The sequence below is a fragment of the Rhyacophila brunnea genome, unplaced genomic scaffold (assembly GCF_057557595.1).
Source record: "Rhyacophila brunnea isolate RB1 unplaced genomic scaffold, BYU_Rbru_1.0 scaffold_2, whole genome shotgun sequence".
NCBI classification, from domain to species: Eukaryota; Metazoa; Arthropoda; class Insecta; order Trichoptera; family Rhyacophilidae; genus Rhyacophila; species Rhyacophila brunnea.
In genome coordinates, this window is record NW_028232859.1 from 58608866 (window position 1) to 58636668 (window position 27803).

General features: G+C 33.0%; 1 protein-coding gene across 1 annotated transcript in view; it reads right to left on the reverse strand.

The window, feature by feature from the left end:
* bib (MIP channel family protein big brain) overlaps positions 1 to 27803 on the reverse strand; it is a 272918-nt gene that overhangs the window by 225133 nt on the left and 19982 nt on the right. The window contains exon 2 of the mRNA XM_085946992.1: positions 13935 to 14061. Within this exon, the coding sequence (XP_085803118.1) occupies positions 13935 to 14061 (127 nt within the window). The remainder of the gene's footprint in view (positions 1 to 13934; positions 14062 to 27803) is intronic.

Here is a 27803-nt window from a genome sequence, read left to right on the forward strand (position 1 = left end):
CAATCACAACAAAAGTGAAATTTGGTGCGGCCACCAGACGTTTCCATAGAACTGTCCATGTCAATTGTGCGGCCACAGTTAAATTTCACGTGAGAACCACTGATTTACAATCATCATCAGCCGTGGTCAACTCGCCAATTAATGCCGCGGTCTGACTATAGACGGCCTTGGGTACCACTGTATGATTGCATTTGTTCAGCGGTTGTACAGTCGTTCAACAATATGTCATAAAGATCTCTATCACATCGCGTACTCTAATTTGTCTCGTTATTCATTAGTTTTTTCCGCGTTATACCCAACATGCACCTTCTTTTATTTTGTTAACACATGTAGAAAGAAGGCGAATTTAAAGGGGTAAGGTAATAAATAGAAAACATATAAGTACTTAAAGGCAGATTCTAAACTTCAAAAATAAAAATACACGCAAATAAAAGAATCGTTTATTTTAATCGGATGCTTCCAGTAGTACAGTACTATCCACATAACGGATTAATAAATATAATTCCGATAGGCTATATTCTAATACATTGAATGAGCGTCAGTGCATAGAACGAGAGTAGTTGTCAGAACGAAATACAAGCGTATTCTTGACACGTGTTTAAGTTTATCCCATATTCTTCCAAACCACGATCGGTTGCCAGTTTTTCCACACTCATTAGGTATTTTAGTTCCCATTATTTCCCTGGTACTATCATATCGTCGAGTGGATATAGAGAAAGTATTAAACAACATTACAATAAAATTGTAAATAATTATAAAAAGGTATAAATTAGTATGGTGTTAGATAGGAAAACACGATTTTGAAAATAATATAAGCATCTCTGACATCGTTAATACTTTGGACGCTGAAGACGCACATGGCGTGTAATGACCAGGCGGCCGATCGATGTAATTAACGTGCAATTTAAAGGTGGTGATTAAAAAAATCATTATCTAGTCAGCAGCGAATGAGTAAAATGTGATTTTAATCAAAACAATTTAATGTTGCAGAACTAAGCCACATCCAACAATGTTGACATTTTTTGGTCCTGGTTTGAGGATATTATATTCTGACGTCCCGGATGGCTTATGTCCGGGTGTCCAATTTAACACGCATGTCGTTCAATTATGCAAAATGTAGTTTAAAGATCAAAATCAAAAAAATAAATACAAAGCGAATATAAACTAAATCGAGCAATGAGATAATATAGTCTATCTTCTATCAACCAGCCACTTTCGCACCCGTCAGTCCGCTGAAGCTCGAGAAGGGTCTGCAATTCCCCATTGAAACCTGTAGCATTTGCATTCTTATACTAGGACGGGTCTATTATATAATATGTATTGTGTATTTGGCTCTACAATTCTACATGGCTCTTGGCGCTTCCCGAATAGAAAAATGATAATTATCCACTCACTCAACCACAGAACAAATTAATAAGATATCAATGTTAAAGTCATCGCAACGAACCGAGGTTTTGAAGCAGGGTATTTTATGATGGTTAGGCCATAAAACTGAAACAAAATAAAATGCACTGACTGTCTCTAATATTGAATGCGCGTTACATTTACGTGACAAACTTTAATGTATATTATTATTATATATACCTACGTAATTATAGAAAATATTTCGTGTTGGTTAGTTTTTAAAAATCAATTAAACACTGCCTTCCCAAACCATAATAGGTTTGGTATATTTTGGGCGATGCGACAAAATTGTGCACACTTTTACATTCAGACATATTGGTTTTCGTTGGATTAAGAATACATAATACACACATTGTTGGTTAATTTTAACTGATTTCTGTTAATTCATTACGCCCAGCATCACCAAACTATAATAGATAAAAAATATTATTCTGTCTACAAAATATTCAAAGTTATCTATACCCAATTGAATTGCATAATTTTAGATATTTTATAGGTAGACGAGTACTTTTTGACTATTATCTATTATTGCTTGGTTTTCGAAGGGTTTAATTGAATTTTAAAAACTAACCAACATAATCTGTAAATTGTAGTTTTATTTCAATGAAAACAAATACGTATGGCTGACAAAGTCTAGTGTACACTATTTATAGCAGATCTTAACAGCCTACCTCCACCCTTCGCGACTGCCGTCAACCTACGGCTTCAGAAATAGACATCCCGTCACTCGCCCATCGCGGTCACTATACATATAAAAATCTAACGAATAAATTAGTAATGTACTGGATGACAAGACACATCTCACCATTGAATTACCTACATCGCACAATCGAATCTGACCGTGAAAGTCTACTTACCCAGTGAATTTGAATACAATTATTGACATGTAGAAATTAATCTGAGCATGTGATTCAATGTGATAAAAAAGAGTTCCGGAAGAGTTGCGATCCGGAACGAGCCTGCTTCTGACACATGCGACTCGAGCACTGGGTTACAGCGGCCACTGAAGCGACTGCATCACAGATAATATAAACTCATTGGATCATGAAATGTAATGCATGGTCACGTTACTTTAGTGTTGTTTGTTAACTGTTTATTATTATGGTTAACTAACATTATTTTAAATGTTTACTAGATCATATTCTTGAATAATATTATTTTCACAAGATTACAGAAGAATGCTTTATTGTTTCACAATTATTATCAAATAATTCATCCTACAACTAAAAAAATAATATTATTATGATATCAGCTATTAAATTTTGTCTTCTCATAATTATATGGTATGTTACATTAAATTTATATTTAAATGTTGGTTTATCACTTCAGAACAGGATACATGAGCTTGCAAATGAAAGCAGTAAAGTTAAGTCACCATCATCATCATCAGCCTGAATCTATTCACTGCTGGATGAAGGCATTTTCAAGCTGCTTCCACTTCTCTCGGTCCTGTGCTTTGCGTTGCCACGTACTTCCGCAGAACTTTATCATTTCATCGATCCAGCGGTCTCTAGGTCTACCTTGCGGACGTTTTGTACTTCTTGGATTCCACTGGATGACTAGATTTGTCCAACGATTGCCTCTTCTTCTAGCTATGTGTCCAGCCCATCTCCATTTAAGGCTTTTAATAGACTCTATTACATTGCAAACCCTTGTCTGCTTCCTTATCCACTCATTCCTCTTTTTGTCCTTTCGCGTTATGCCCAGCATGCACCTCTCCATACCACGTTGTGCTACTCTAAGTTTCTGGATCTCTCTTTTATTTAGGGCCCATGTTTCACACGCATATGTGATAACGGGAAGCACACACTGGTTATACACTTTGCGCTTGAGGCACAGTGGAAGGTCACTTTTGAATACATTATTCAGGCGGCTAAAAGCACTCCAGCCTAGCTTTACTCTGTGAAAAATGTCATCAAATATAGATCCATCTATAGACACTTGTTTTCCCAGATAGATGTAGCTGTTCACCTGTTCGACCTGAGTGCCATTGATGAGGATCTCTTTTTGGCCCGCAAAGCAGTTGAACATGACTTTCGTCTTTGTTAAAGTTAAGTACCTAGGATAAGTTATTACCTAAGTTAAAGTCAAAGTTAAAGTTAAGTACCTGGGTTTAAAGATAAATGCCTTGAAGATAAACGTAATGATAAACTGCTTTACTGAACCAAAATTGATTCTCACCTATGGCACTTAAATCAAGCGAGTCAACATTACAATCTATCTTGGACAACAAATTTTATAATGTGAAGTGACAGTAGTATGTATAACCAATGTGTGTGACCAGTGCTCATGTTTTCGTATAAATCGTGGACAATTATTAATGCAAGAAAAATCCAAAATAGCGAATAATAGAAATATTCCAAATTTGGAATAGCGCAACGTGACATGGAAAGGTCCATGTTGGACATAACGCGGAAAGAAAGTAAAAGAAAAGATGGGCGCACAAGAGTACTCAAGGTGAAGCAGGTGAAATGGCAATTGGCTGGAATGTCGCTCGGTAAACAGTCAACCTGGACAAATGGTGTCATACAGTGTTACAATAAAATTCACTAGATAGACGGACTAATAAAGTTCGGAGGATTTATGTGGCAGAGAAGAACTAGGGACTGAGAAGAGTGGGGGGAGTTGGGCAGGTGTACATCCAGCAGTGGATCAACCCCAGTTGATGATGATTATTTGGTATTCATCGCATATAAATACTGTTTGTACGACACTTGGTAATCTTTTTAAGAACAAACATACCTACTTGAAAAATGTTACTAAGTTAAATTGAGTGATACTCGTAAATATCATAAATTTTGCGATAACCCATTTTGTAAAATTATTATAAATTATTACCATAAAATCCTGAATCCCCCGAAAAGATTAAATTTACTGTTAACCTATTAGGTAGAAAAGTTCATAATTTTGATTTTCTGGAAAAACTGATGTAATATTCCAGCTTTCTATGAGAAACTTTAAGCTATTTGTAGTGTTGAAAATATTAGATTAATTTAACGCGCTACGTTAGATGCATATTAAAAAATACTGTGATTGTGGGATGAAAAACATCATGTTAACAATGCTGTATTTTACTCCAAAACTTGGATTCAAAGCTGTTTACTTACTGTTTACAACATATTTTCATCTTTCGCAATATAGATAGATTAACGTTTCATCCAAAGTATCGATTCGGTTTGATCGAATGGCAGCAGTGACATCCCTAGGTAAAATGAGGCTCAGTTACATTTTATTCCTAAATTTGATGTAGGTACGTACCGTAATTCATTTGGTACTTACTCAATATACTTTTATCAACCTTTTTGAGCTGAGACCCAGATTAGGGTAAGTAATAGTTTTAGTATTGCGGCCCACGAAAAAAATGATAAAAGTAATTCGCGAACTTCACAAAATTTGGTAGGTTTTGCAAATTTGAGTGGGTCGCAAAATGTTAGAAATAAAAAAATCCTATAGTTTCAGTTTACGATAGTCAATAAGTAATAATAATACTCTCGTCATTATGATAATAAAGAATAACTCAAACTGCCAAAGATGTTTAAAACCCGTTGGCTGCTACGATGTTTTTCAAAATCCGGGCGAGGATTGCTACCAATAATTGTCGATAAATGAAAGTATTGTATTATTTTTAGACACCTTACCACTCTTTATGTTTTAAGTTTTTTACTTTTCCATTTATTTTGATCCTCGAATGTACTCAAATTAAAAGAATAAGCATTTAAATTGAAATTGCATCAAGTACCTTCGGTCGATAGTAGATCTTAATATTTGTGGACTAAACAATCTTAACCAAGCTTCATGCATGCGTTTGCTAAATAATTTCAATTGCCATAACAGAAAATAATGTATAAGTTTCCTTCTATGTATAGCTAATCAAAATTCTTTGTGAAGTACAATAAATTAAATCCTGTGTATCTTGTCTATGCATGAGACATATTATATAAATCAATAAGTCTACCAACATATGATCAAATCTAATTAAAAAAATAACTATAAGTATGTGTAATTTCATACAATAAACATATATACCTAATGATATGTAACATCCAAAGCCTGCATGCGATTAAAAGTTGTACATAATAATTATAATCTGTACTGTAAAATGGGAATATTGTTCTAATTAGAAAATATAGTACCCGATGTTAAATATAGTGGAATAATTCATAATAAAATGTACGTAAGTATAGTTTTTGTTATAATATACTAATTTTATTTTATTATCATATGGACCCAAACGGCACCGGATAGTCCACATGAAAGTGAAAAAGGTATCCAGAGTAGGTAATGTAATACAACACAGAAATAGCACCCATCGTGGGCAAAGAGCGAATAATTCAGAGGCCTTTCCATCTCGAAGAGCTCGGCAGCCATCGTCTAAATCTGGACAAACAAAAATGTCTATTCACTCCAAAGGAGAATAATAGTGGAAGCGTATAAATAAAATTCCACACATCAAAAAAATCCCGCTGTGTCTGCGAAGACGGATACAAAAGCCTCGCGCATTATTTACGTTCGCAGAATTATCCGGCAGGCTTTGTCAGTGGGACGGGGGATGGTGCAATAGGGCTGGCATTATCTAATCTCCCGAATCATCCGCAACCCCAATTCGACTAAGTGAAAAAGGTTTGATTAGTTTATTAAGCGCGAAGGCACAAATCTGTGTTTATTTTATCTTAGTGAATTAGCATACATTTGTTTTTCCTTTGTGTTTTCCCCGTTTCCTATTTACTTACTTAATCCTTTTTGCAAATATTATTTTTAGAACTTTGGTTTCTGACCTCAGCCTCAAAGAACATTACCATAATCTTATTTACAATAATTATTATATTTAATTACCTATATAGTTCATAAACGTGCTATAATACTGTTAGCTAGGTACCTACCAAAAAATGCAAAATTTTGTTTTATCAATACAAGTATGAAAATTCTAGAAATTGTCACATGTAACAGGTCAACGACAATATTATAACATCACACACCAATTTCGTATGGCAGCAAGCAGGGAACTCAGAAATAATGGGAACTGAAATACCTAACGGGTAAGGAGAAGCAGGCAACCGATCTCGAGTAAGGAAGAATACGGAATAAATTTAAACACGTGTCAAGAATACGTCATACGTCGAATACTGACAACTGCTTTCGGTTTATGCATTGACGCTCACACTATTGTACGTCTATACCTAATGCTTGTTTCATTTTCGTATGACACTCACACATTCAAAACCCTGCGTCAAAATTTACTGTATTGTTATATAGCCTATCGGAATTCTATTTATTATAATATATTCTGTGGCGGGAAGGTACCTATATAGAAAACAGCATCCACTCCAAGCAAAATCGCACTGACATACAATTGTCACTCAGAGACACCACATTCAACCACCATTTTCCACCAAATTTAAAAACAGCTTGGTACATTATCCATGGCAAAAATTACGTTGAAAGTATTGGCATATAAGTTGACGGTCTCAATAATATGCTAAGTGTTTTGCATTTATTCACACTCACACAGAGGAGACGGGATTTACATTACTTATGTATGCTATCAATAAAGCATTTATTTCGAACGAAGGGTAGTGTATGTAACAAAAATATTTAAAATATATATATATATATATATATACTTATAAGGTGTCAACCTTACAATTTGAAGGACGTATTGATGCAATAGTCCCGTTTCTAAAATAGCACAATGCTTTTGTCAAAATTGAATTCCTTAGAAATAAAATCCAGGTAGATACCTACACGGTAAAAGACTCCAAAACATCACTGACAACTGAAACCTTCCACACTATATAAATAAATGGGTCTTTTGATAGTGGAATGTTGAGTAAAGAAATCTAGGTAAGGTAATCGAAAGCTCCAAATTACGGTTGACATTCAGGTAAATTTAGACTATTTTAAAGTAAGTAGGTACCTAGATAGTCCTAAGTAGGACGTAGGTAAATATCTAAGAAATGTGTCTTATGGTAATGTCCTTTTTGTGTCGTTCTACAATAAAGTAGGTACCTACCTACATTATTTCTACAATTTATTCAATCTTTTGAATTTTAAATTTATCTAAGCAAATAAATTTCGACAATATTTCAGTGATTAATTGATTTATTATTTATCCATTACTAATATTTTTTAATAATTTCTTTTATTTTGTTAACTGTCAATTCATTGTGGAACTGCATTGTATTGTTGTTTTTATTTAATAAAACGCATTTTTTTTGTAGTACTTATTCCACTTTTAATCAATAGATTAGGACCGGTTTCGTCCGCCTCGGAGGCACATTTTCAACATATAGTTATAGTATATATTATTTGATATATATATAGTTGAAAATGTCCCTCTGAGGCGGACGAAACCGGTCCTAATCTATTGATTAAAAGTGGAATAAGTACTACAAAAAAATTTCGTTTTATTAAATAAAAACAACAATTTTTTAATAACGTCAAAATAGGTATAAAACCGAAACGAGAGCCGAAAAAAGGCCATCAAAAAACAGTAGATTCACCCCGGCGGATGATAACAATATTATTATGATATTATAGAATTAATTAAGAGGTACCTACTGACCATTTTTTAACAAACTTATTTTAATTTAACACATAATTTAGATAATCAAAATATTCGTCCACGAGAATTTTGCAATAGTTTACGTAAAATATAGGTACGATCTTTTTGCCACCTTTTTTGTAATTCATTCAATTAACAAAATTAAAATAATCAATGTTTCAAAATAAACATTTAATATTCATTAAACCATTTCTTTTATGCAACGATTTGAGAAAATATCATTTTATATATTAAATATACATCATTTGAAAACACCTTAAAAATAATAAACCCGACAGAGCTTGGACCTGCAACCACTAGATTCGCGCAAATGTGCTTTAATCAATTAAGTTACAGACATCTTACTGAATTACGACGAATTTAACTAGTAGATATTCTTAAAAAATGCTAATAGATAAGTCGTAATTAAGTAGGATGCTTAGTAGGGAATAGGGATACTTATATCTGCGAACCTATTCTATACACAGTGCGGCTATCGACGGCAGTCTATCATATTTATGTACTGAGGCGGTTAATTGTTACAATAAGTTAAACGCATAACTGTCAAAAAGTGCCATGTTTTAACTACCCCTCTCTTCGCTGTGTAAACTTTTAGAGCGAGATAGACAGTTCAGACGGCTAACTTATTGTAACATTTATATTAAACCGAAATAAGAAAAACCGAAATAACTACCGTCGATAGCCGCTGATAACCGCATTGTGTACAGAATAGACCCACTGAGGTGTTTCAAATTATGTATAATATGTACCTATTTAATAACATTAACAGCATAGTATACAAAACGTTGATAACTATTATCCCAAGCACTAATTAGTGAAAAAGTTTCTTATCTCTATTGTTCTAATTATTCTACGTACTCCTGAACAACTTCATAATTATTATAATTTTTTATCAACAAGGTACGGGGTGTCCCGAAATTGTATAGATTATTTCAAGGGTTATTCCAAACCAAAAAACATGTGACTCAATTATTCTGAAACACCATGATTTTTGTTTTAGTAAGGTAGTAAAATTTTGTGTACGAAATTATTAATATGTCTTCGTGTAAAATTTGGCAGTTTATTTATTGAACAGAAATAATGGCGCTTGGTGTATTCTAGCTCTACAGGGACGATATGTAATGGATGGTAACTAAAAACAAATAACCCAAAGAAGAAAGACATCACAAGGTAAGAAGGTACTATAAAATAACAAAAAATCTTGATAGTACTATCCATAAAGGGAATACTTTGTTCTCTTAACGGTCGGACTTTCTTTAAGTATTTATGATAAAGAAAATTTTTGGATTCCTCGGCGACTAATAATGTTGCCAAGCATTTTCCCTATACCTACCAATGTATTACTCTCAATAAAACATGATAATGTTTATTTATATGGTGCTGCCTTCAATTAATTGCAAAGTGGCGCCTATATAATTTGTATTTGGTAATAAAGCATACTGAAATTGTGTTTTATATTTAATTTGAAGTGGACATTGTATAGACAGATCTATATAAGTATTATAAAAGTCCAACTTTGTATGTTCGAATTACCTTTCCTATGCATTTATTAAATCAAATCAAATTACCTTTGCATATTTTGGAAATTCCTTTGTTTGACTTGGCTATCAGAATTATTATCATTTTGACACGTGGTATGGGACAGTGGCGAAGGGTGGAGGTAGGCTGTTAAGATCCGATATGAATAGTGCACACTAAACATTGTCAGTCAAATGTATTTTTTCCTGCAGAAGATAACTTTGTAACATTTTGAATTTATAGTTAATAAAATTAAATATAGAATGAAAAACGCATTCAACAAAGATGCCAGTTATCATTGTATTGAAAAATGTTCCCACTAAAAATGTCCCGTTTTGACATCCCCAAATTTGATAACCTTATGATCCACACTTAGTAAGGATCGAAAACAGTGAAACGAATTATTAGGAGGCTTTCATCCAACAGTAAAACGACTCCAAACGACGATGATGTATATGAGTTTATTCACTATGTCGGAGTACCTATACTGTTATTTAATGATATCATAAAAGACCATAATATTGTCACGACAAAAGAAGAAAATAATCAACTTTGAGAGCTTAACCAAAAAACCGAGCGTATCACACAAAAACACGAAAATAAATTGATTCTCTAAACTGTGTGGCAGAAAGCTTTTCCACTGAGCTTCTTATGGGGAAAGTTTTGTATGGTTACGCGTATTTTATTTCGATGTAAAGTTTTTCCCACTCTCAGAGTGGTATAATAAATCTATTTGAAACATGAATAAAAAAATATCTATCGATAATTGGCATCTCTCTATACCGGAATACTTAAGCCAACAAGCATTTTACTTTTAGACCTGCTACGCAATGGTCCAGATTTTGAATATCTTTGGCTAGATTCGTAGTATTCTATTAAAATGTGTAAAAGAATCCGAGGCATGGATGTTTGTAGTGTACTCGCTTTTATCCCCCTATTCATACAACTCAACATTTCTTGAACGAAACGTTGACAATCAATTCTCATAAACCTTGTTCTATTCATATAATATAAGGTACATTGTGACTATTGTCAGTGTCAATAAGATCCGTCTGAAGTGAAAATGGTACTTAAACAAATCGTGTAGTAGGTGGAGACTGGAGTTAGCAGGTTATTTAACTATGTAGGTATAATATTATACTATACAGGTAGTTAGTAAGTCTGGGAAAATAATACTTGTTATTAAAATGTGAGCTATAGAATCAAACACAGACATCAATTTGGATGGCATTGAAGAAAATAAATCAAATAAGTGTATGCTTGTGTGTCAGATTCTTTTTTAAACTTTTGTTAGCTTTTGATTATTCAATTTAGACTATTTAGGTACCAACTTTATTTACATAATAACTAGATAATAATATTTTTTTTTTTAATTTGGCAAACTACAAGTGTGATTCTGTACGTCACAAAAATATAAAACGTTTATAAACCCATCGACAAGCGTGTCCGGGAACTTGTACGTATGCAGTTCACCGTATTACACTTAATACACGGTAAATGAAATATTAGGTACAACATCCCAACATAAAACTTTTAAAATAGTAAATATACTTGTATTTCGAGAGTTTTTACTGGTAGTGGACAATATTATATGATCATCGTCATTAAACCTCTCTCCTTTGTGTGAGTAGTGAGAAATCTAAGCCACTGAGAATGTTTTTGACACCCTTTCTATAATCGTATCCGGAAACTTGTACGTATGCAGTTCGCCGTATCACTCTTCACCGTGAAATGTTGTATCGGAAATGTATGGCCGTATATTAATGACCGTTCAACCTCTTTGGGTCGTATAGTACTGATATAAAATTCATGTCTAAATAAAACACGGTTCTTGTCGGTTTACACTTTACAGCCAGCAGCAAACAAATTTTGAAAATTGCCGATATACTGGATTATTTGTTAGGTTAGGTTAGGTTTTTAACATTATTTTGGTAATATCTATTAAAACTTTTTATCCGAAGCGGAGCAGACCCTGGAGCGGAGCTGGAGCAAGCATTAGGTCCCGGAGCGGAACTGGAGCGGAGCAACTCAAAAAAGGGTCCGTTTCAACCTCTAGCTAGAATCTAGATATAAACATTGAACATGTTATCAGACAGTATTTCTAACAATCTTTTTAAAATTCACATACTACATAGGTTACATTATTGTTGCTTTTGCGGAAATAATCTGATCAGCATACCTAAATCAATTTCAATATACCAGTTTTCAATCAATACCTTTGTAGATAAATTTTATCAGAGAGTGCAATCAAAATAACCCAGTTTCCAAGTGGACATTTAGATATAATGAACGCCTAAAATTGATATGAACTTTTCCCATTGCAGACTCCAGTTATTGCGACGGACAACCTCCCAACCTGTGATTTACAATTTTCTTATATAGTTGAACTTGGTTATTACGAGGAAGATGGGACCGACTGAATTTGCGTTATATCGTTATATAACATTTTTCACGCCACGTTCTATATAAGCATAGAACATAAAAAAATCTGAAAACCGTCGTAAAAATCCCCGAAACAAGCATGGCATTCACAAACTACGAAAGAAGTTGTTTATTGTAATGAAGTACTGAGCCGCCGGCGCTGGTAGGTACCTACTGACTTCACAAAGCTTGGATTTTTTACATGCAATTTCAACCATATGCGTGAATACTTTTTCAATGTTGTCAGCGAAAACACCAATTAGGTACTTAAGACACTTAACTAGTGTCATAAACGTAATCCGTAAACTTCAACAGGCCACGAGGACCAATGACATGAGTGTAGTGAACCAGTAGTGTACTTAGTAATATAAGTAAAATGGTCACAAACAGCTAAGTTTTGAGAAAATCACATAAATATAATATGACCTCACCGTGAATCGAATCCGGAGCAATCGGATGAAATGTCAGCGTCTTGCGTACTGAACTACGAGGGCCGCGGTAGCATCAGCATAATGGATTAATGCTTGAGTCGATGCAATATTGTTATTAAGATTTAAGTTCAGAGCTTTTATAAATTTTAAGTTTACCACCACTCTCATAGTCCGATTGAAAAGACAGTGTACAAGATACACATTTTTTTAGTTGATGTGCGGGTTGGCTGGGTCCCCATTCTGTAAGCAGGTTTAATTTCTATTAAATTTGTATTGTATTCTTGTTTACTGTTAAAAAATGCGTAAAAAATACGCTTGGGGAGACCTCGTCCGCACATAAATCGTTTATTATGACTTATAGTATATTACTTGTCGGAAAATTTCAACTATTACTTAATTTCTTTTATTGTGTCAGTTCAACTGTGGAACTGCATTGTATTATTTGATTAATTTAATAAAACGCAAGAAAAAATTGTACATTTTCCAATTTTTATTTAATAAAATTTGGACCGGTTTCGTCCGCCCCAAAGGAACATTTTCAATTAGTAATTATAGTTAAAATTATTTGATTAACGAAATAGAGAATATCAAATGGTTTTATTCAAAGATTTCAGTCTTTTATTTGCCTTATTACTCCACTGTCAAATAATAGGGAAGTAATGAGTGTTTGATTGAGTGCGCTGTTAACTTTGAGAACCACTAAAGCAAAGCATTAGAGTGGACGTCAGTTACATACACGAGTCGAAGGCGGCGCGATTTCATCCCTCGGACGCTCAAACACACGGGTTGTTTTCCCGTGCAATTTACCGCGATTGATGTATGTATTCCAGCGGACGTGATAAATGAGGGGTAAACAAGCCGTTATGGATCCAGTAGGGAAAAAAATGGCAACAAATTTAGAGTTGGGACATCATGTTTATTGTCAGAGTACGCGGGCCGAATGAAAAATATATACGAGGACCCGATTAAAAACGGCGACGGTTTGTAAGCGGAATGTTCCAAAAAATCAATGGTTTAGACATCATTACCAATTTTGATTGCGAATATTTCATATATTATTACATACTACCAGTTGGATTATTTTCTATAAAATAAAATACTGTCGGCTGGGTACAGTTGGAAATTCCGAACGTATTATGTAGGTACCTACTGTAATTTCCAAGTACCTATCTAGTATTTAGTTATTCTGCCGCCTTATTCCTTGATTCCGAACCGAATCAGCCAAAATACAACATGTCAGCACTCAGGGGATAGATGAATTATTATTTATCCGCGGTGTGATCGCGTGACAACAGTGATAGAGCCTGCATCATGTGTACGTTCAAGAATTTTTAAATATTACTTGAGTCATAAAATAATTTAATACTATTTCAATCACAATAATGCCTTGTCCACACGGCGCGTGTCTCGCCGCGAGTGCATTTGGACATGTGCTTGTGAACGGCTCAATGAGGTCACATGACAAGGCCTTACACACACATAGGCGTGTGATATTTCCGCATTAACCATCATTATTATTTTTCTAGGTTCTTTCCGATTAACACCAGATAGTTTTGACACAAATTTAAAACAGTCATTGGTATTCAGCATTCACTCACCCTAAAAGCAGTGCTGCACCAGCGATTCCTCCGCCACACTGTGCTGCAATGAAGAGTGCTGCTCTTAGAGGTGTTACCTGCCTCGTGACGGCAAGTCCAACTGTCACCGCTGGATTCATGTGAGCCCCTGCAATCAGAAGGTGATAAAATTATTATTATCAGTTACCACACAGCAATGACGTCCCATGGGGATAGGCAGATTGAGCGTCGCTTGGGGGCGGCAGTTACCCAAAGGGCGGCAAATAGAAGAGAATCACTAGGTATATATATAAATAGATACCTAAACTTAGTAATAACGGAAATATCTATCCATTAAAAAATTCAGCTCACTGGTTGGAAACAAAATGTATTAATTAGGTACGAATAAGGATTTTTTGTCGGGTTCGCAATGTCTAGTTTACTTCCGTTGTCCTTGGACATTATTTAAAATTTATCCAAATATGTTTGCCAATCACTCGCGAGTTTTGGAAGTTGTCATTTTTAAATGTACCTATCTGAAACCGTAGAGTCGCAATATTGTCTATTGAAGCAGAGATGGCATTTAAATTAGATTTATATTGTTAGTAATGTATCCATACAACAATATTTCTTAGATATTGGAGACATGAAAGAATGATATTATAAAGTACTGTATAAAAAAAATGTGGCGGCATTTTCGCACTACCTAAAGGAGGCATTTTGTCCAGGGACGTCACTGCCACACACCAATCGTGAGCTATGTATTTACATGTAATAAACCTTGCTGGCGTAATTTAACAGTTAAATATAATTTAAAAAATATATTACTTGAGATTCGAAAACGAGTAGGTATTGCCATACCAGTAAAAGTTTTGTTTCTCATAATATCAGATGCAAATTTAATAATGTTAATAAAATATATGGAAAGATTTTCTTGGGTATTAGATTGAAATCAAAGGATTTAAAAAAACAAAATTCACTACATTCTTAAAATAGGGCCGGGCCAACTTAGTTCATTCAGTGTATCTCCTTGTATATATTTTATAATTTTTGTATTTACTCTTGCTACCATTTTTTTCTATTGCTGAATATATTTCTTTGTTTTTTTAAATGTCACGTTGTGAGCGTCTTCAATTTATAATTTGTAATGTTCACTATTTACATAAAATAAAATTGAATTTGAATTGCTAAAACCATCACGACTCTATTTATATATTTACTGGAACGTCGCTCGATGAGGTCACAACCGCTGGACAAGTGTTGGACTACAGTGGTGGCACTAAATGGCGAACCTTTTTACGTACGCGTGCCAAAATTTCCCAAATATTATTTTTCGACTGTCTAACGTGCTGAGCAGTTTTTCATAGGGAAAAAATGAAAGGAAAAAAAACGTTTTTAAGAATTCTGTTAAGAAAGTTGGAAAATTACAATTGAGTTCTTGAGATTCAATCTTTCGCCGTGTTTCCTAGCCTTTTTATATCTTTTATTATTTGAATAATTTTTTCCATGTTCAAAGAGATTGTGGAAGCATTTTAACCACGCTTCCTTCATATATTCTTCCATTTTAGCGATAATGTTTGAGGCAAAATAGCTATCGGCTGTTTGTATTTGAACGTATGTCGATAAATTTCATCAGATTTGTTGATTGAATATTTTCATTTTTAAGTGCCTGATTGGTCTCAAGCATTGTAAATCGATCAAAATCAGAGGCTCGCGAGACGGCTTCTCCCGCCCCCTGATGAGGTCTGTGCGATAATATTATGTGTGCCGCATAAAGCCTTTAAAATTATATATTTACAATTATTTTATAAACGTAATTCTTATTCTTGCGTGTGATATTTCCACATTTACCATCATTATTATTTTTCTAGGTTCTTTCCGATTAAGGCTATACCTCAGTTGAGGCATGGTCTAAAAAGATCGTGGCTAGGCGATGAGCGGATTGCGGGTCGCGGGTGCAAATCACGCATCCCGAACGAAATATAATTTGTCATATAAATCCAACATGCGTCCATTGAATGTTCTGTTTCGACTCTTCTGTAGACTCATCCATTTCAATTCGTGACACTCAGTATGCGGGTACACAAAGCGCTTAACGTCAGCGGACAGCAGAGCCAGTCCAAAAACAAACATTTTCTTTTTTAACTTTCTTCTTTCAGCACTACGGTGCATGGTTGCAGCATCAGTCCCGTGCGGCTCCGTCTCGGGACGGAATGAGCACTTAAAATCACTTCTTTCAGACACGTTTAAAGCGTCATAGAAAGCGGCCGTGCATATCCACGGTTGTGCATATATGACGGGTGGTGGTGGGCACTTTTTTTTTTTTTTTGTTCTATTAGTAACAATAATAATATATTCATTGACATTTTTTCTTTTTCAAGTAAATGGATAACGTTTTTAGTCATCTTTACACGATTTAAGAATTAATACCCCCGTCGCCATCACGAAACAAATTGACGTATTCACACCTCGACGTTCGCTCTCCGAATGCCAGCGAGTCCAAAATTTTGTCGCGCCTATTAGTTGAAAATTATTTGCCGTTTCACTGATGTATCGTCTTAATAAAAAGTACGAAAGTGTCCTAAAATTGAACAAAGTTTCAATTGAAATCATGCTTACGAAATGATGTCACATTAACAAACTAATAAATCGGCAATTTGTCAAAACGCGTGAAAGGTCTTTATCGCCGGCTTGCGAGAGTAATTAATATCCGCTTTCCACGTACGCCGAACGTAGATTATAATTTTAAATGTTCAGTTGTAAAAAATAAACATTTCCGCTGAATTTGAAATGATGGCGCGCTTTCAACAGAGCGAAATTAAAACGGAATCGCAAATAAGGACATGTAACACAATATTTACGCGAATAATAAATAAATTAATGTTAATTTATCAAAATGCGAAACTTTTTATGCGTCCGTATTCAAATATTTAATAATTGACAAATGTTTTGTTACGGCTAGTCGTAATCACAATGATAATAAAAAATGGAAACCGTAAAACATTAAACAGGCATTTACAATTTCTACTGCACACATTTTTTAAATATATTATATACTTATTTAACAATGCCGTATCGGTAATTAATATGCATTTATCATTAGCATTGCGAAAATTGTTTTGAATTCAACTAGATCAGTGGCATTTAAGGGTAAGCCGTGAGCAACTTCCAGTAACTACGCAACCTGTAATAATCTCAGATTCAGTGCGGCCGCTGATGCACCACACGATCATGAAAAATAACATTCCTCATACCTACCCAGACACTGCGTGAAAGGCAAGCTATAAATACCTACATGGTCTGCAAGTATAACTTTACTAATGGTGCTCATCTACGAGCTATGCGAGCTGTCGTATCCACGAGTGGTTATCGTGTGCTCTTGGCTTAACGGTTGTAATTATTAGGTTCGTTAGTGTCCGTTTGTGTCCTCCGCTCTGTCTTGTCTGTTAGACATGCCGCATCGGAATATTAAAGCAAACATTGGATGTCCCAGATAGTAGGATGCTAAGAGGAGTGGAGCCAACCCGTCCATAGGCTGTTCGACAGCCAAATCATCCGGGCTACGATCCTGTCATGAGGTTCTGACGAAGAATAAGGACCCGAATCCCCCCTCCCCCTGTGTGCTCGCCTAAAAACGATAGATTATCAGTATGATTCAGTGACCGTATATGCGATAACAATAGCTATGTGATATGTGAACTACTCTTCCCTAATCGCTACAGTCACCATGCGTCCTTTGGATTTATTTTTCTTTCAAATCTTGAAAAACGGAGAGATCCTAAAAATAATGACCATACTAGGAAAAAACTTCTTACATCTGATTCTAGGGAAAGTTTCAATAAGCACCTCGGAAAATATATAAGAAATTCTCCAATCTGTTCTAATCTTTATTCACTAAGGACGCTATTTGAAAATCACTGTACTAGGATATTATGAATAACTTGAAAATTTACCATTCTGCCAAAGAAATTATTTTAAATAAAATCACATTTAGACTAATTTATCACTGCCTTCCATTTCTATCAATCTGTCACAAATTAATTGTAATGTCATTTAATATTTTATATATAGTCGATTTGCTAGTACTGCACTATAAATATCTGTCAAACTATTGAGAGTATCCTATCTATAAGTGGGAAAACATTGTAAAAACCAAGACTATCGGTTCAAATAATATTAAAATTTTGAAAACACTTCTGAGGAAATATATTATAAACAATAGAAAAAATCTTTTTTTGAAAAAAGTAATGCAACCAGCAGGAATCGAACCTGCATCTCTCGGGTTTCGCGCCCATGCACATAGACCACTATTCTATAGGCGTCATACTTAAATGCGATAAAATGTGGTGAATACTGAGTAACAGGTGTTTTGTGATATGCGATTTGAAATAATTATATACTAACATGTCATTTTTTATGGAAAAAAATGACTATCTATAAAATAACCATTAACTTGATAATATTCACGAAGCTTATTTATATCTACGTACAATAAATGATTGCGTACCTATCTGAATATAAAAGTTGTCTTTTATAAGTATGTATTCATACACTATTGGTACATCCATCAGTAGGTACATTTTATTTATAAAGCATGATAAAAAAATGTTTTCCAAGATTATTTGGCACCATTTCCCTGATTTATTGAACCGTGCCTAATCCGACCCTGCGTATAACTCACAATCAATAGGAAAATTAATTCACACGAAAAGTGGAGAGTACGTGCTGCGACTGTAAATAATTACAACAGGACTTGAGCCGGGAAGTCGCTCAAAAGAAATAAATTCGTTTGATTATGTACGGAGTCATCATAAATAATAATTGAGATTCACTCCAAGGAATTGTTTCGTTTTGTTAAATTTCATAGAAAATCGTTTATAGACGGAATCAAATTATGATAAAATACTTTCACAATATCTTAACAGTTTATTGAACTAGAACTTACATCCATCTGACCCATCGCAATCGCAGTGGATTTTGCAATTAAAGTGCATGCTATCGATGCAATCATCAATCACGTCAAAATTCCCAAACAATATGCAACTGAGCTGTCAGAGACAGATTGTCGACAGCAGTTTTTTTTTATTTGGAGTTTCCGGATGACTGGCTGGTTGGATCTGTTCGAATATACTTCTTGTTACATGCATTGGTTCAATGCTTCAAGTTGGCAAATGCAACACAATAATTATTGTCATCATTGAAATTGCATTTTAGTGAGCATGCTTTACCTCGGGAACACGACATGTCAGCTGAATGCAGAACTAACTATTCATACTGATATTTGAAATATTTTACAAAAGTTTTCTTTGAAACATCATATTTAAGTTATGTATTTATTGTTTATATAGCCACATTTATGCATCATTATGTTCATCAATAATCCTAATAAAATATTATGTACCTATACCTTTAAATGTACAAATAATAAATAACTTCAATAGATTATTTCAAATAACTCCCTTCTAAAATTTCAGAATAGTTCAGCATTCGAGGTATAAAATCGAGAGTTGGTCATCTTATAACCCCATATTATATTGTCTCGAGTGCGCCCTACCTCGGTTTACTTACAATATAATGAGAATTCTCCATGTTCGGTAGGTATTATACCCAAGACTAACTCCGGATGAGGAAAGAGACAGGCCGCCCTTGAGAGATTCATCGAAACCCAGTTAATACATAATACCATGTAGATACTTTCTAAAAAAAAATTGCACGGCAGGCGACTTTTCTTCTATATATTATGTAATAAAATATACATAATAAATTTAAAAAAAAAATTAAGGCATGGTAGGACCATTTCTAAAATGGATAGATGGCATTATTTCGCATTCTAAAAAGATAACATGTTCGTCTTTTGGATACCATATTATGTAATAATGTCATACTCATATGTATATTTGTTACAATAATGAATAAATCATTCTCAAATAAAAATCTATAATCCTAATTATTTACCTGACATATCCTGATAAAAGTATGTGTACCTATTATGTAAGTATGTACATTTGTAGAGTATTTAGAATTTAGATGCTTCATTTTTTTTACTGATAGACTACCACACTGACAACAATGAAAGTATAAGCAAGCCCTGGTACCTGGTATTATTATGTACCCACTAATCGTGGAATGAGATATTTTAAAATAGAGGGAAACGTGTTATTAATTATAAAATCACATATTTACGTACATGGGTACCTTTTATCTTTTTTATCTGAAGATAATAATTAACTTCAATTATCATTATCTGTCTATCCGCTCTTATAAGATGGAAACTATAATGTGGCCTTTAAAAATTACACACAAAACGAGTCTCAAAAGTAGCTACTTTAAATTGTTTCGTTACTTTTATAATATTATCTGATCGTTGTAGTATATTATAAAACATATCGAACTGGTTTTTTTTATTAAGTATTATTTTGTGGCAGAGTTTTTGAACTTTATAAAGGTGAACACACTTACACGTGTGCAATGTACATCTTTTTACTAGGTTTGAGCGATTTAGTAAATTACCTGCAATTACAGCCTTGTAGTAAAATTACATCTTTAATTTATTGGTTATATATTTTTTTTCCTGATTTATCTTTTCACTGCTACTTCTACACTACTATTATTGGGCCTCTTGTGGCCTTAAAAAATACGTATATTATTATGGATCAAACTATAACCATTAAACATTACATTATTAATACTACTTTTTTACCATATTTTAACAAAACAATATGTCTGTAGTACGTTTAAACTGTTAAAATACGTATTGGTATTGATTCAGTTAGCATTTACAAATAGTCTCCACATTGGTTAATTTATTAACTGTATTGAATTGAATTCTACATTATATTTTGTAAATGCCTATTCAAATAAATTTATTATAAAACAATATATAAAACAACTAATCGTTACGTTAACGTAATTAGGTATCTATTAGATAAATATTGGTCAGAAAATCTTTTATTTTTAGTAATCATTCACCCAATCCTGAAAAACATTAAGTATTTAGATTATAACGATTACAACAATGAATAAACAAATAAAATATTTACATTGGAAATGTAAAATCACTGTCTTACAATGTCTCAGCTACATCCATAGTACCTACCTAACAATATGTTTTATGTACGAGTAGGTACATACCTACTATAATTATTACATTTAAAAAATATATTCTTACAGTGTTTTCATGAGATTTAACGTTCACTTACTGGTAAATTCATGACAATTTATAAGTAGGCTTAAAATGTATAGTCTCTATTAAAAATTCCCACCCCTTCCCTCAATTATCACTTGAATTTTTACCAATCCCTTCTCACATTACATCCTCTCCTTTATTATCAAACGTAACACACAATATTGACAATAATTGAGTCGTATAGAATCATATGTAGAACTGTGCACTATTCATCGTTTCGAGAAAATGACGAAAAACGCTTTGTTGGATTTTTGAGTTTTATAAAAGCATAAAATATTTTTCTACTTTTAGAAATTAAAAATACACAACAGAATTTACGTATGTCAGAATTCTGATTGTTGTAAATAATGAAATATAGATGTTTTAAAAGTGAAGAGTGCTACATTTGATACTCACATAGTATACAGTTCTGTCTTTGTTACCAAGGTTGTGTAACGTTCTGTATTTGATCCCAAACAATTGTGGATGACGTCACTAAGAAGTAGTTCAAATTTACCAGTGCAGTACATCATTATAATAAAAATAACGTATTTTTTTATTTATTGATTTCAATTTTAATAGGTACCTACATAAAATTTATAGTACTTTAATTTTAAATTGATTAAATATTGTGGGTATTAAGAAAATAACATGAAACCATAAACATACAGGGAGACAGAGATATTATTGTATGACATATTTTATAATAAAGAAAATAGGACATATTTTCCAATGTGTATACTATAAGTTCATTTAGAATGTCATCTTGTATTTCACCTAAGTTCACGTCCCCCGAATCTCGTAAATTATTCCGGGAGTTATTTTCATCAAATGATTTTTTTTATCGAATTGGAGAGTACCTATGTAAAGTTTACCATTGTGGCCCATAATGCTTAGTTAATAATTTATTCAAAAACTTCTTTCACTTGGCAAACTTTTTGCAACTGTAAATGGACGAATCGTATCAATGTTATTATTTTTCTTATATAATATTATTTAGTTTCCCGTAGTTTGATCGATATAAATTCTCTACCTGGACTAAAACATTCCCCTAGCGTTTTGAACGCTTCATATTTTTTTTGGACTCAGAAAACTTAATATGTCATCGATAAGAAAAAAGGAATGAAATAAGCAATTCACAGAAAATAAATAAAAGATTTAAGAACACAAACAAAAATTGAACAAAAACAATCCAAATAATTATAGAAACTATTCTTGTTGGTGGAGAGGGGGGACATTGTTTTAATCTAGTTTTAATAATATAAATAAAATTTCATAAAAACAATTGTACTAAAATCCACTTTATTTAATGAATCAGGAGTGGTGTATCCTTATAGGAAAATTTTCAACTGAGGTTTCATTCGTCCGAGGATGAAAAAGAATTAGCACTATATTTTTGAAATAGTTTAAACTTGGATAAATAAAATTAAATTAAAATATTTAATAAGTAATATTTTCAAAACATTTGATGTAGATACGCCTATGGATTTTACACGCACTGACCTGCCAACTTTCTCGATTTTTGCCTGTCATTTTTCAGGATTTATGCTACTCTTGCGACCTTTGTTTATTATTACTGGTGTTGGTTGGTACTCCATGAGGGGACTAGCCATCAGTATTTATATGTTTTGGTAAAAAAAAACTATAAAAAACTCAACTTTAAACACGGCATGTCAACAGTCACAACTGAACGATATGTATGAGCGGGCATATTGTGACGTCACTTAGGGCAACTCTGTGATTGGTCGAAACCGAACAGTTCTACTTGTGTTTCCAAAGACGTGAACAGTTCTAACTTTGATACCAAGCCCTATTTTCTTTCACGATTTTATACCACACAGATATGATTTTAATTCGAATATTATATTGCTAGTCATACATTATGATCCGAAGAATAATGTGGCATACTTAGTTCAATTTCGACATATATGCGACAGTTCTACTTTTGATACTATACGACTCAATTATGTTATTAGTACATAAACTCAAACGTAAATTGCGGTACTCACACATTTACATAATGGTGAATACCAAACGATTTATTTATGAAAACAAAACATTGTAGACAATGATAACAAATCTAAATTCAAGACGTTCACAGCATGATATTTACATTATAACAAATATTACCCTCACAAGAGAGAAGAAGAGAATAATAATAATAATAATACAAATTACAATTTTATACAGAAAAATAAAATTTCGAATACAAAATACATAGCACGTCGCCGACAATGTATATGTCTTTGGGGAGCGCATTGACAAGTCTCGCACCCCTCACTAATTATGCCTGATAAGCTTGACACAAGGAAACGGTTCCATCATGGATGCGACCACGTAGGTAATTGACAGGCGCATGTGAATTCAAATTCTTTAGGACACCAGGATTGGAAACCATCCCTCTCGGTGATAAACTGGTTCATATATGATATGAAGAAAATTAAATATTGATTGCTAACCTCCGAAAGAAGAGACAGTCTAGGGACAAAAAAAGATTGCTTTAATACAAACGTGACACAAAATAGGAGTACTCTTTTAAAAGTATAATACTAAAGGTACGTAATTAATTTGAACGTTCAGCTTTCATAAATTAGTTTACGGCACAGGAAATTGAAAGCTGGCATTATAGAAATATTATCCTAGCGGAGCATTAAACGCATTTTAGAAATTTACATACTATAATGGCATTTTTCTATTTTTTTTTTTTGTTTTTCTACGTGAATCTAGCAGGAAATTCGGTGCGCTGGAAAATTCTAAAAAAATTATTGATTGTCTATTTCCGATAATACGTTATTAATATGCATACGTATAGTGGGTACCTACTACTAACTCACACCCAAGTAGTACCCATCAATAAATGTATTAATTATAAAACGTACTTACTCATTTAGGTACATCATAGTGGTTTTTTCACACGTCATGGTCAATGACAAACATTGACATAATATACAATAGTAGTATATTTTATGAATTGATTTATTAGTTGTGGTTTATATAATCAGAAGTTATACAATAAATAACTATCTAAAAGTTCAACGCTATCCGAGTAGCGATGGCGAACTTTTTACAACGTTTTTCTTAGCTAGTATTCTTATTTGTCCGGTGGTTGTTTGTCCGGTACAAATCTTGCAATCGATTTTTAACTAACTTCCCGACTAGCTAGAGATTTGACCCGGCTAGCTAGAATATATCAGAACACGATGCCAATGCATTTTTTTATTACTTTTAGCCATCTTTAAGTAGAATTGAATTCATTTTCAGTTAATTCTGTTTTGTATGAAAAGTTATTTCGGAAGAAATCCGTAAAAATTAAAATACTATTATTGGTTGATAGTAGAGCTAGATAGAGATAGATAGAGCAGATAGTCCTAGCAACTAAATTATTAATATTAATATATACGTGCGTTACTATGGAAATCAAGTATCAAAATGACATTTCAGTATATTTATTAAGTATTTCTATCAAGTATATTTTTTTGATTGTTTAAGCTAGTCAAGTCAAGTTTATATGATTCAACAGAAAATTTAAAGACGTTGTATATAAAAAGTTCTTTTTATCTTGTAATTATTTATGTTTACGTGCCAAAATATATTATGTAATAATAAATATAATGTGGGTAAATTATAAATTAGAAACCGCATTAAGTGCATATTAGTAGTATTAATTGATTATTATAAATTTACGGAAATAATTTTATTTTTGACCTGCCGTCGCCATAAAGTGATATTAAAAATAAAATAAGTAGGTACTTACCTAATATAAATAATTGTAAATGAGATATTTGTTATTATGCAATAATAAGACATAAATTGGTAAAACCTCAATTAAATGCGATGTTTCTTTTTATACAAGCAGAAGATTTGACCAGTTCAATTAAACACACATTTATGCATTAGAAAAATCGAAGAAAAACCGCAACAAATACGATATTTCTGAATTTACAAATATAATGTAAAATCACATAAAAATACCATACTGGTGAGAAAACCGATGACAAGCGATTTACATCAGATGAGTGGCTCCAAGAGAGCGAGGTCCGTATGAGCATAATCTAAGACCTGGATACTCTGATTACAATCACCCGATGACCACGAGCCTCCTCACTATCTGTTATTTAAATACATCAAGTTATTCATAGACTTCCCTGTAATTCTACTATAAAATTTCGATTTTATCACAGCAGAGGTTTTAAGAACTAAACTAGGGCGTTATATATTTTGTAAACTAAACTGTTGCCGCATATTTAATTAAACATGTGAAGTTGACGCGCATTGAATTTCCTCTGGCCGGAGTCTACCCAATTAAGCTAATAAATTAAACAAACTCGAGGCAGTGTGTTTAATTTTGTCTTAACTCACAATAATTGGATACACAAACACTCGCCTTGATGATAATTCCGTGAGTGCATTTCCCGGCGAAGATTGTTTGCACTTTTGAGAGAAACAATCTTTCACGTTGCTGCAGTAGTGCAAATAGCACAGCGCGTTGCAGTATGCATCAATTCAATCAAATTATTTAATATACAAACTTAACAAACTATCTGGATCAAGTATCGTAGTGTATCACGTTAGAACTACGTAAGAACATTCATCATAATAAACGGTTTACTTATATCAGACAAGCATTAATTAAAAAAAAAGAGAACAAAAATATTTTTCAATAAACATGTGCTTTTTCCAGATTTAGGATACCATAATCTATAATGCTTATTTCACTTAATATAATAACGATAAATACCAGTTTCGTCTGTTACAATATGACACGCATTATTTTAAAACTACATTACTGATATTATGCATATTCTATTCAAGAACCAAGAACATTATTGTGTACGTAAACATTTTTCTATCCACGGCGAATACTAAAAAGGCATTAGTGTCACTTTTAAAATGTCCAGTTTTTACACAACTTTCGAATAGTTTTCATGTGAGCCATTGGCGTACTTTAATACGCCATATACCTAATATTTTAAATATTTAAATAATATATAGAAGTATCATTATTTAGTTACAAACGATTAAAAATAATATCTTGCTTCTTTTACCGCTAGGGTAAATCACTTTGAGCTTCAGAAATGAAAAATTTAATAAAATTTCTCCTGTATTAGCTTGCGCGCCGAGAATCAAACGTCAAAAGCCAGCGTCTAATGATTAACTTCCTAAGTAAACAGTGTAGGATTTTTTTAACGCGCGCAATTTTTTCCTGCGTGGCCCGAATTAAGTTCCGTCAGAGGCACTGTATATTTACCGGGATAACAACATACGGCGCTACTATACGAAACGTGATATTGAGTTACAGTTAGGCTGTGTTGCAATTTCTTATCCATATTATCTCTACTCAATATGTTAATGCTATTAACAAGTGGCGATGGGTGGAGATAGGCTGTGAAGATTCGACATAAATAGTGCACACTAAAGTTTGTCAGTCAAACATATTTGTCGTTAGTGAACTAATAATACAATTTACAGATGGTATTGGTTAGTTTTTAAAATTCAATTAAACCTTGCCTAGCTAGACCAAGCCAGAGATCTGGCAAAAATAATGCACACTTTGTCAGTCATGCTTATTTGATCATTAAACTCAGAATACAAATTGCTGATGTTTTTTTTATAATTCGATTAAACCATGTCGAACCAAACCAAAATAGACAAAAAAAAATAATCTTCCATCTATACAATATCCAAAATGGTGTATGATTTAATGGTAATGACATTTTATAGACAGAAGAACATTTTTTTAATATCTATTATGGTTTGCTTTTAGCAGGGTTTAATTGAAAAAAAATCCCCAATAACTACCCTGTAAAATGTTTACTACTACTACTCAATAAAAACAAATAAATAAAACTGACAAAGTTTAGTTTGCACAGTTTATATCGGATCTCAGCGGTCTACCTCCACCCTGTATTAATAAAAGTAATTGGATTACATAATACAGGGACATACTATATTTTATTGTTATATTTTTTTTTAATTAAAATGGATTCCTTTTACTACTTATATCTGGACCCGCACGTGATCTGGAGAACACGTGAAGCCTGCTACAAATCAATTTACTATGCGAAATAGCATGCCCTTAATCTAATCATCAGAGTGATTATTTTTATTTCAACTTTCAGTATATGATGTAGATAAAAGCTCTATTTATTTTTCTTATAAAAAGGGTTTTCTTCAACGTTTTTAGTAGGTAGTATTTCACTCACTATTTTGACAATAATCAACTACCTACGACATTTTTATAAACAAAATAATCTATAATTTTAAATTACAAAATTTTATAAGAATTTCAAAATTCTGTATCAAACATTAAGAATGAACGTAATATAATTATCAAATTCGTGCATATACATATCTTTATTATTCGACCAACTACTTTATTCAACCAATGATGTTGGACAACGATTTCAACAAGGGCGCCGAAATGTCTTAAGGCGGTCCTGCTTTCCGCCGCAAAGGAAATAAAAAATAAATTCCGAAATTAATAAATTTAGCAGCAATAAACCATTTATAAAAGAAGTGAATCAATGGCGTCGATGCGTTCAAGTTTTTGCCCTTTTAACAAGTAACTTTCCAAAAGCTTTCACCAAATTACTTCGCCAGACCGCCTGCTATTTAAGGAATCACTTTCATCGGAGTAATTATTACAAAAATAAAAAAAAAACGTCTTGTTATAATGACATATTTTTACAAAATGAAGGAGAGATGTTTCAATTTAATCTTATGAAGCCTTACTGCTATATAGTATT